Source organism: Haliotis cracherodii, unplaced genomic scaffold (assembly GCF_022045235.1).
Source record: "Haliotis cracherodii isolate W230 unplaced genomic scaffold, xgHalCrac1.p SCAF_3, whole genome shotgun sequence".
Lineage (NCBI taxonomy): Eukaryota > Metazoa > Mollusca > Gastropoda > Lepetellida > Haliotidae > Haliotis > Haliotis cracherodii.
Genome location: NW_027266286.1, coordinates 58940950 through 58953328, shown reverse-complemented (window position 1 = coordinate 58953328; position 12379 = coordinate 58940950). Strand labels below are relative to the sequence as shown.

The window sequence follows — 12379 nt, the reverse complement described above, 5'->3', positions numbered from 1 at the left end:
CCTATCTGAAAAAAGGTATAAAAAAGGCTACTTTAAGTCATTGGCATTTATAGAAAAATATTTCAAATTTTTCCATTTTGAGTGTACTAGAATAGGGCTGGTTTCCTTTTTCTATATTTTGTATGTTTAGAAATTGTACATAATTAACAATTTCCCTTTCATCTTGACTCTTCATTATTTTGATATTCACCTGTATATGAAAAGGACAGACTGATATAGCGTTCTTATAATCACACATTGCATACAGTGCTTGACATTTTCAGTTCAGATTAACAGTAGCTGAATATTTACTGGACCAAAAAATCTGTATTTTCAGTCCTCCTCATGATTTGACTCCATTATTTCCGTATCGACTTGTAGAGGAAAGTAAAACTCTAAACTAATATTGATCTACAAAAAGAATAGTGTCTTTCTGCTTGGTGTAGAGGGGGTTAAAGGGCCCTCCATACTACCAGACTGGGCATTAGGTATTATCACATAACATGCATGGGTGATTACAGCTGTAGTGGGGCGTGTAGTGTGGTTCTTGCGCCTCAAGGCATAGACTGTCTGCTAGCTAGCACAGGTTCCCTTAGATCTTCACAACTGCCACCCAGTTATTCACAGACAGTCTGACAGAAAATGGTAGAAAGTACATGTGCAGTGTATGTCCCCCTGACATTGACAGTCAGCTAGATGTAACAGGTACCCTCAGATCTCATAGCACACCTCCCACCCAAACAGTAACAGAGAGTCTCACAGAAACTGGTACAAAGTACATGTGCAGTTTTTGTCTCCTGAATTGACAGTCAGCTAGATGTAACAGGTACCCTCAGATCTCATAGCACACCTCCCACCCAAACAGTAACAGAGAGTCTCACAGAAACTGGTACAAAGTACATGTGCAGTTTTTGTCTCCTGAATTGACAGTCAGCTAGATGTAACAGGTACCCTCAGATCTCATAGCACACCTCCCACCCAAACAGTAACAGAGAGTCTCACAGAAACTGGTACAAAGTACATGTGCAGTTTTTGTCTCCTGAATTGACAGTCAGCTAGATGTAACAGGTACCCTCAGATCTCATAGCACACCTCCCACCAAACAGTAACAGACAATCTCACAGAAACTGGTACAAAGTACATGTGCAGTTTTTGTCTCCTGAATTGACAGTCAGCTAGCTATCACAGTTATCCTCAGATCTACACACCTCCCACCCAAACAGTCACAGACAATCTCACAGAAACTGGTACAAAGTACATGTGCAGTTTTTGTCTCCTGAATTGACAGTCAGCTAGATGTAACAGTTATCCTCAGATCTACTAGCACACCTCCCACCCAAACAGTCACAGACAATCTCACAGAAACTGGTACAAAGTACATGTGCAGTTTTTGTCTCCTGAATTGACAATCAGCTAGATGTAACAGGTACCCTCAGATCTACACACCTCCCACCCAAACAGTCACAGACAATCTCACAGAAACTGGTACAAAGTACATGTGCAGTTTTTGTCTCCTGAATTGACAGTCAGCTAGATGTAACAGGTACCCTCAGATCTCATAGCACACCTCCCACCCAAACAGTCACAGACAATCTCACAGAAACTGGTAGAAAGTAAACATGCAAATATTATCAGAGCTGTGATGGGGTGAGGCTGAGTATCATTGTAAATGCCCTGTGTCAATAACGACAGCGTTGCCTCCAGAGAATCTCAGTTTTGATTAAGTGTACAGGGCCACAGCTTATAAGATTCCTGTTCTCGATGTGACAAGCATTTGCTTCCCTTGATTAGCGTCGACCATGAAGAAATTCAAGCATGTCTTTGTATAACTTGTCAGATTTTGTAAATGAAAATCCAGTCTTTTGGGTGGTTGTATGTGTGAAGTGTGGCTCACAGCTGGTTGTGTTGCTGCAGCAACCGCTTGATAACAAGCTGAGACACACGGCTCCTTCATTGTCCACTTTTGTGAGCAAATACTCTTCTAAATGGTTACCAATTTACTTAGTGAATTGCATATTTGCTAAAAAGTTTAGACACGTGCACAGTAAGACCTGAGTTTGGGAAGTGAATAAGGTTCAAAATGTCTTGTTTTTATACCAACAATAGAACACTGGGCCCTTGTGCTGTGGAGGTGCAGGGCACTTGTGCACTTGTGCAGGGATGGGAAGGCCTATTGGGACAGGTGATGATGTTGCAGTTTCCGATTCAGTGGCTGTTTGTTTGCAAAATATTTGTCTTCAATCCTTACGTTATTGAAAAAATTATTTCCACATTTTTAAAACGTGTCAAAATATTTGAAGACGTCTTATGCTTGTTATTTTATTTATACGTACGATTTTGAAGAATTACTAGAATCATCACTCGGTGACTGGACTTGAGTAGACTTAGATGTGAAGTAGAGAAATGTCTTTTTAATTCACTCAATATGATTATTATTTTCTTATTAATGTGAGATAGTTGTATGATAATAGTTTCAAAAGCTGGGATGTCGGTTTTTGATAAAATGATTGAATGACTTAAATTGTTGGAGAGAGCTGGCAGGTTAGCTTGTGACATAGTTTTCAATTCCGGTTTCGTTGTGTCGTATTATTATCCTGCAGCTGTTTATTACCTCAGCGTGGTTCATGATTGAGAGTTTTATGTGTCTGTTCTGAGTAAGACTCTCGAGACACGTTGTAGTAATACAGTGTTAAAGTGCTGTGTCTGTCTAAGAGGTAATAACCTAAGTGAAATGAAACAGAGAAAGACATGATATTGACAAGGAGTGAGAGTTCAGTGGATATCAGTGCCATTGAAAGAACTGACAGTTTTGTCCCATGCAATAAAACACCCTTTTAAATAACTATGAAATATCTCTATCCATGGACGGCACACATTGGCAAATATAAACCTCTTCCTTTCAACTGATATTAATTCTCACCCAAAAGTTTTCTTTTATAATGTCATCAAATATTCTGCTGTTTTTGAATTAGAACCAAAGTATAGTTTGTTGGTGTTGGTTTCATGTTGTTAACGTACCCGGCGCCTCTCCACAGGTCTGGCGTGAAGACACTCCCTGACAACGCCAAGGTGCACTACAACTACGGCAACTACCTCAAAGACATCGGCAACTCCCAGGAAGCTGTTCTACACTACAAGAAGTCTCTCCAGTCAGTGGTTTGCATTTCACTGTTATTTCATAATCTGAAGGTTACAAAAATATTGTAAAAACAGTTTTGAGAAAAAGAAAATGTTTTTGTAGTAAATGAGAAACATCCCCAAACTAAAAATTTGCAAAGAATGAGTTAATGTTGTTTGGATGTATGACAAAGAATAGAGAGTTGGGGATGATGACAATGAATAGAGAGTTAGGGACGTATGACAATGAATAGAAAGTTGGGGACGTATGACAATGATTAGAGAGTTGGGGACGTATGACAATGATTAGAGAGTTGGGGACGTATGACAATGATTAGAGAGTTGGGGACGTATGACAATGATTAGAGAGTTGGGGACGTATGACAATGATTAGAGAGTTGGGGGGTATGACAATTATTAGAGAGTTGGGGACGTATGACAATGATTAGAGATTTGGGGATGTATGACAATGATTAGAGAGTTGGGGATGTATGACAATGAATAGAGAGTTGGGGACGTATGACAATGATTAGAAAGTTGGGGATGTATGACAATGATTAGAGAGTTGGGGACGTATGACAATGATTAGAGAGTTGGGGACGTATGACAATGATTAGAGAGTTGGGGGGTATGACAATTATTAGAGAGTTGGGGACGTATGACAATGATTAGAGAGTTGGGGACGTATGACAATGATTAGAGAGTTGGGGGGTGATGACAATGATTAGAGAGTTGGGGATGTATGACAATGATTAGAGAGTTGGGGATGTATGACAATGATTAGAGAGTTGGGGATGTATGACAATGATTAGAGAGTTGGGGACGTTTGACAATGATTAGAGAGTTGGGGATGTATGACAATGAATAGAGAGTTGGGGACGTATGACAATGATTAGAGAGTTGGGGGTGTATGACAATGATTAGAGAGTTGGGGACGTATGACAATGATTAGAGAGTTGGGGATGTATGACAATGATTAGAGAGTTGGGGATGTATGACAATGATTAGAGATTTGTGGACGTATGACAATGAATAGAGAGTTGGGGACGTATGACAATGATTAGAGAGTTGGGGACGTTTGACAATGATTAGAGAGTTGGGGACATATGACAATGAATAGAGAGTTGGGGACGTATGACAATGATTAGAGAGTTGGGGATGTATGACAATGATTAGAGAGTTGGGGATGTATGACAATGATTAGAGATTTGGGGATGTATGACAATGATTAGAGAGTTGGGGATGTATGACAATGATTAGAGAGTTGGGGCATATGACAATGAATAGAGAGTTGGGGATGTATGACAATGATTAGAGAGTTGGGGGTGTATGACAATGATTAGAGATTTGGGGATGTATGACAATGATTAGAGAGTTGGGGATGTATGACAATGATTAGAGAGTTGGGGACGTATGACAATGAATAGAGAGTTGGGGATGTATGACAATGATTAGAGAGTTGGGGACGTATGACAATGAATAGAGAGTTGGGGATGTATGACAATGATTAGAGAGTTGGGGCATATGACAATGAATAGAGAGTTGGGGGTGTATGACAATGATTAGAGATTTGGGGATGTATGACAATGATTAGAGAGTTGGGGCATATGACAATGAATAGAGAGTTGGGGGTGTATGACAATGATTAGAGATTTGGGGATGTATGACAATGATTAGAGAGTTGGGGACGTATGACAATGATTAGAGAGTTGGGGCATATGACAATGAATAGAGAGTTGGGGATGTATGACAATGATTAGAGAGTTGGGGACGTATGACAATGATTAGAGATTTGGGGATGTATGACAATGAATAGAGAGTTGGGGACGTATGACAATGATTAGAGAGTTGGGGGTGTATGACAATGAATAGAGAGTTGGGGACGTATGACAATGAATAGAGAGTTGGGGATGTATGACAATGTATAGAGAGTTAGGGACGTATGACAATGATTAGAGAGTTGGGGCATATTACAATGAATAGAGAGTTGGGGATGTATGACAATGATTAGAGATTTGGGGATGTATGACAATGATTAGAGAGTTGGGGACGTATGACAATGATTAGAGATTTGGGGATGTATGACAATGAATAGAGAGTTGGGGATGTATGACAATGATTAGAGAGTTGGGGATGTATGACAATGAATAGAGAGTTGGGGATGTATGACAATGATTAGAGAGTTGGGGATGTATGACAATGATTAGAGAGTTGGGGATGTATGACAATGAATAGAGAGTTGGGGACGTATGACAATGATTAGAGAGTTGGGGATGTATGACAATGAATAGAGAGTTGGGGACGTATGACAATGATTAGAGAGTTGGGGCATATTACAATGAATAGAGAGTTGGGGATGTATGACAATGATTAGAGATTTGGGGATGTATGACAATGATTAGAGAGTTGGGGACGTATGACAATGATTAGAGATTTGGGGATGTATGACAATGAATAGAGAGTTGGGGATGTATGACAATGATTAGAGAGTTGGGGGTGTATGACAATGATTAGAGAGTTGGGGATGTATGACAATGAAAAGAGTTGGGGATGTATGACATATATGTACGGCCATTATCTAGCATATATCAATCAGCCATTCCCAAAATGATTATCCCAGTACACTATTAGGCAAACTCATTGAGGCCAGGTGTGATCTCCCAGTGTGTGGTTATTTGTAAGAACAAACATCAATGGGTTAAGTCGACTGTGTATGTGTGTGTATGATTGTGTTCACTCCGCTGGTTTCTCCTCCAGACTCTACCCCTACCATGCCAGTGTCTACAACAATTTGGGGACAGTGGTGACCAATCAGACGGAGGCAGAGATCCTGTACAAGATGGCACTCAAACTTTTACCCAATCACAAAGGAGCTTACATCAACCTTGGGCAACTTCTGTTGTGAGTTTGACATCTTTGATCTCAGATAAAACCCCATATCTATGAGAGGGACCCTGCATGTCCTATAAATTGTTGTAGCTGTACCCATCAGAGTTCACACCCTTGCTTGATCAAACATATGTCTGGGAGTCTCTTACTCTAGGTCAAAGGTTGGATGTAAAAGTGGGAATGAGAAAGGCGTTGATGTTATATGACTTGCATGTCTTCTTAGAGCCTGGTCATTGATTGTTGGGTTTGGGAATAAGTCAGTTTATTTACAGGTTAAATATTGAATCTATGGCAGTGATGCCTCGCGACAAATAACATTTGCAGCAATTTTGTGTTAATGGTAGCATCGTCATTAAAATTAATTTACAGAAGAATGTCATAGTTTGGTTAAATATGGATTTGAAATATGGTATTAATACCCGTTCCTGGTGATGTTCAGATAGCTGGTATTTATTGGTATTAATACCAGTTCCTGGTGATGTTCAGATAGCTGGTATTTATTGGTATTAATACCAGTTCCTGGTGATGTTCAGATAGCTGGTATTTATTGGTATTAATACCAGTTCCTGGTGAGGTTCAGATAGCTGGTATTTATTGGTATTAATACCAGTTCCTGCTGAGGTTCAGTTAGCTGGTACTTATTGGTATTAATACCAGTTCCTGCTGAGGTTCAGTTAGCCAGTATTAATACCTGTTCCTGCAGATGTGATGTATGTGAGTGTTGTCATGTGGCTATCCCCGAAGGGTGCTGTCTGGCTTCAATTATACCTGAATACTGAACCACAACCAGAGCTTTATGCCAATATTGATCTAGGTGTCCAGGGTGGATACTTACTGCCTTCTGCCTTTGTGAGGAGGGATGACAAATTACTCAACCAATGGCAAATCAATGATAATGCAGTGATTCCTGCCTTAATGAGAGTCTGCCGGCGGTGGTCTCCCACATACAGGAAAATGGTCAGATTCAATTAATGAGAGTCCTGCTTTTCAGGAACCCAGGCCATACATTATCTTGTGGTAAACAACTGTCACATTCAAGATCACTGAATACATTTGTGTTTGTATCAGATGTTAATGATGAGTTTTTGAATGAAATCTGTGAAATAATTATCAAATTTTACAGAAACATGTCAATATTTGTTTGTGGAAGTTGAAATTTGCATGACATTGAGAAATTTTTGTGTTAATTAAATACATGAGAGATAACTGATTGATTTTTTCGGTGTGATTTTAGCAGAAATTCTGCTAAATGATCTGTTTCATACTTTGGAGTTATTTCCATGGTGAACCCAGTTTCTTCTCTGTGGTCAAGTGTGATTACCGAGTCTACTTACTACAAACAAAACGTGTGGCAGTCGCTAAGGGAATGCTCATACAATATTATATACATATTTGGGGAGGGTCATGAAAAAATGGACATTTTATAATAAAATACAAAGTGATTTTCCTCTTGTCTGCTCCGGGAGGGTCAAGAGCTAAATGTACAAAGACAAAGGGAGGGTTGTCCAAAAATATGACAAGCATAAGGGGAGGATCATTATTTTCAGTACATTACAATCTCATTAAAATCAGATCTTAGTTCTCGCTATCGCTAAACAAAGATCTGAGGACATCCCCTTATGGGTCACATCAGAACGACCTTTTATCCAACCAATCAAAGCGTTGCTTACCAGATCATGAAAGTGACAGTCGGAATGTGTTTTCTAATCATGCAACCACGAAATATTTAACACGGGGTATTCCGAACGACAGTTACACTTCTTATGATTATATCCGCACAATCTAGGCCATCTATAAGCCATTCCAGAATGTTTTTATTAGTTTTAATTTTTTTATCGAGAATACGTCAAAATATGTTTCGAAGCGTAGTCGCCAGTTTGAAACTAGTGTCGAAAGCTCGAGAAAGCTGCCTTCTGATTGGCTAATGTCGATTTCTTGTCAGTCATTTCATTTGTCACTCAAAATTCGCGAAAGGTCGTTCTGACGTGACCCGTAATGGGATGTCCTCAGATCTTTGTTTAGCGGTAGCGAAAACTAAGATCTGATTTTAATGAGATTGTGTACATTACTGCATGAAACCCCTCTGAACCAACCCCTGTGATAAGTGACTGGTCCCTGGCATGTTACAAACACAGAGTTTGTAGGGTTGCCGTGTCAGGATGAGGCAACCCCTCTCAACCACCCCTGTGATATGTGACTGGTCCCTGGCGTGTTACAAACACAAGAGTTTGTAGGGTTGCCGTGTCAGGATGAGGCAACCCCTCTGAACCAACCCCTGTGATAAGTGACTGGTCCCTGGCATGTTACAAACACAGAGTTTGTAGGGTTGCCGTGTCAGGATGAGGCAACCCCTCTGAACCACCCCCTGTGATAAGTGACTGGTCCCTGGCATGTTACAAACACAGAGTTTGTAGGGTTGCCGTGTCAGGATGAGGCAACCCCTCTGAACCACCCCCTGTTATAAGTGACTGGTCCCTGGTATGTTACAAACACAGAGTTTGTAGGGTTGCCATGTCAGGATGAGGACCAGGCACATCCTGTTGTGTTGGTGCCGTGATCCACTGGGTTTCACCAAGCCCCTGAAGACAGTGAGTCCTCATGGCAGACTCCACATTTGTCCTCAGTCTTTAGCACAATTTAGAGAGTCATGCATTAATTTAACTAATTGTCTGCAAGATATTGATAAAATAAAATAGCAACATGAATATTCTATTGATAAAACAAATTTTGTTACAGTGACTTTCACATAAGTAGTGCTGACAAAAGAATTGGCATCTAATATGACTCATCAAAAATTTGATTGGAAGTATTTTGGATGAAAAAATTGATTGGAGAGTTTAATGAAACCTACCGTATATGACCGCAGATAAGCCAAACCCGTAGATAAGCCAAGGTATTAACTTGACCATTGAAATACGAAAGAAAATGATATGACCCATAGATAAGCCGAACCAGGAAGTGATAGGTAATTGAATGATAGAAAGACATGTACTGTCAGTGAAGAGAGAGCATTTCAATAACAGCATGCATTGTATATTGATTGTTTTGATAACTTTTTAATCTACCAATGTTTGAAACATTATAAAACATTCATTAGCATCAAGTCTCTGAAAGGCATTTAGAAGTGATACACATAAGGAAGAGAATTTATGGATGTCAACTTCTTTATTATGAGGGACACGGTTCGGAGTATCTGCTTACTCCTTCATGAAGTGAATGAATGCTATGAGCCAGAGAACATATATGTGTACATGTAAGAACAACAAAGGTAATAACATAACAATAGGTTATTCATCCTTTCACCTGATGAAGGAGTAAGTATATACTCCGAAATGTTGTGAAATGTCGGGGAGCCTAGTGGTTAAAGTGTTCGCTCGTCACGCCGAAGACCCGGGTTCGAATCCCAACATGGGGACAATGCCTGAAGCCCATTTCTGGTGTTCCCTGCCGTGATATTGCTGGAATATTGCTAAAAGCGGCGTAAAACCAATCTCACTCACTCATAATAAAGAATGAGGGACTCAACCAAAAAATGTACGAGAATCTGTACTTAACTAAGAAAGTGTTATCCAAAAAATATAATTTTTGTTACATAATAAAGAAATTGACATCCATAAATTCTCTTCCTTGTTTATTATCATATTTGAACTTCGATTGTGGTATACTTAGTTGTAAAAGGTCATGAGTGACTATAAGTGTGTGCCATCTGTCACTGTGTGAACATCTTTCTTAATACATGTGTAAAATAATATATGGCAAGATCTCCTTGCTACAACACTTAATGTGACAAGTCAGGGCCGAGAGAAGTGTATGTTTAAGATTAATGGCTCAGAAGGGTACGCAGTGGAGATTAATGGCTGTCTGGTGGATGTACAGAAATTATTTTTTTTTATCTTTCAAGCATGAAATATCTTTACATCCCCCTCCTGTCAAGGGCCTTTTACAAGATATGGATGGTGCTCATTATTATCCACTGCCATGAAGTGGAAGGGGGATATAGGAATGGGTGCTGTCTGTCTGTCAGTCCATCATGTTTCGTTTCTGGAATAGAACTAAACAAACATGAGAGATATCTTACCCAAACTTGGCATATAGATAGGTCCAGTGGTGAACTAGTGCCTTTTGATAGTTTGGGATTTAAAAAAAATAAATAATGCTTGAGTTTCCATGGCAACGACTTTGACTTAGACTGAAAATGGCGGTTGTGCGCCTTTCCAGAGCAGATCTTGAAAAACGTACAATATTTACCTCCCTTGCTGATTTCCTTCTTCCTTATCTTGATGTTTGATTGGTCTGTAAAATATTAATGAAAATCAATGGCGGGTAATTTGAGATTGCAAGCACCATAGAAGTGTATCCAGGGTTTAGAGTAGGTTTACCGAAATGCGACCCCTGGAGATTAGAAGATGATGTTAGGCATATACACTATGATATAACTAAGATATTGTTACAAGCGGTGTTAAACTCCGTGTTTGTCATTTGTCCAGCAATGGAGGTCAGAGAGATGAGGGTGTGCTGATGGTGCAGAAGTCGCTGAACATCGACGCTCACAACATCGAGGCGTTGCTGACGATGGGCAAGATGATGATGGATGAACAGAGATGGACGGAGGCAGAACACTACATCAAGACGGCCATTGTGGAGAAGCCATCATTCGCCAAGGCCTACAACTACTATGGAGTGTTTCTACTGAGGAAAGGTGAGCACTGCTCCCGATGCTCAGCCATGTGTTGCTGCATCAGTCTTTACTGAAATGGAACAAGCTTTTTTAGTTTGAGCTTCATACCTTTGCATAAACCATGTTTGCCGTATTAAGCACCCTGTACCAATAAGCACCCATTGACCAAATTTTAGACCAATCTGTAAGTCATCTTTATACTATGAGTACTTTGTGGTACTATACGGTACTATTAAGCCCGAGGATTTACATGGCAATCCATATTTTTTTGTGCACATTACAGATCTTTTTACAGTAAATACAGCAGTTAAGAAAGGGTATGTAACTACTTGTAAATATTATTGAAAACATTTTAGTTTTGTGGGTGTTGGAAGTGGATTCTCTAACGGATGATCTCTGACAACAAATTTGATTGTTATATTTTTTATATAATTGCCCCCCTTTGTCAATTTCTAAGTGCCAAGGGTGCTTATTACAGTAAATTTTTAAATACTTCTTAAGCTAAATATTTCTTTGATATCTGCCTTATATAGAGCTGATGTTTGATCTGTTAGGAGAAATGTTTGCCGGATTAGTGTAAACATTTTTTTATCCTTTAGAGCAAGACATAAACCTGAACTTGCAGATATAGTCATCCATGGATGTATAATGATGCATGATGGATATTATAGCCTGTTGTAGATTAGTCATGATCTCAGCTTAGTAGGGCTGGGATGAGTCCAAATTTACTACCCGGGTAACCCCCCTCCTATTACACGACCCTACCCGGGTACCCACTGTAGATCCCAGGAGATGTCTCAAAATGTCTGATTGGGAACATTTTTAGCATAGCCAAAGCGTATTTAGATACATGTATTAAACAATCTGGTCATGTATACACTGAAGCTGAATTAAGTCATATCTTTATTCAACCATATGAAAAATCAGAAGGTATGCGTGCATAGTCAGAAAGAAAAGCGAACATTAATGACTTGTAGTGTAACCATGGAGTTCCAGATGATTTTGGTCATTAAACAATATATCACGTGACTAACCACAGGTCCGGGTAGTCCTGTGGGTACCCGGGTCCTACTCAGTACCCACCCGCCCCGGGTACCCGAGTTACCCTTCCCAGCCCTACCGTGTTACCGTTGGTTTGATACCTCTAACTGACCAATCAGTGTTGTTGTACAGGCCAGGTGAAGGATGCGGTGTCGTACTACCAGCAGGCCTACAAGCTGGATGAGCTGGACACCATTGCAATGTCCAATGCAGCAGATGGTCTTCGACAACTCGGGAGACTGGACGAAGCAGAGCAGCTCCTGAGGCAGTGAGTCTTATCATCCTCTTACATTGTGTTCCTGTATTGGGGAGTTGGCTCTTTAGCAGCTTTGAGCACATTTCCTGTAATGTGTGGCCAGGTGACACCAGAAAGAGGCTTCGCACACTGTACATGTTTGGGAATTGAACCTGAGTCTTCGACATGATGAGCAGACGCTTTAACCACCAAACTATATCACTGCACCTCTTAATATTGCAAATTGGATGAGATTCTATATATATGAGTTTATATTAATTCAGTGCTCCAGATAATGTTTCAACAATATATGTACAGTACTGGTCATTACCAGGACTGACAAGTACAAGACATATTTTCGTCAAACCTATAAGTACGGTTTTGTAGAATTGTTTTTTTGTTTGTTTGTTGTTTAATGCCTCACTCAGCAATATTCCAGC

The 12379-nt window shown here is 39.9% G+C and overlaps 1 protein-coding gene across 1 annotated transcript in view; it reads left to right on the top strand.

The window, feature by feature from the left end:
• The window catches only part of LOC139474583 (protein O-mannosyl-transferase TMTC1-like), a 96725-nt gene that overhangs the window by 59758 nt on the left and 24588 nt on the right, over positions 1 to 12379 (top strand). The window contains exons 10-13 of the mRNA XM_071257652.1: positions 3015 to 3128; positions 5854 to 5997; positions 10473 to 10684; positions 11837 to 11972. Coding sequence (XP_071113753.1) covers positions 3015 to 3128; positions 5854 to 5997; positions 10473 to 10684; positions 11837 to 11972 — 606 coding nt within the window. The remainder of the gene's footprint in view (positions 1 to 3014; positions 3129 to 5853; positions 5998 to 10472; positions 10685 to 11836; positions 11973 to 12379) is intronic.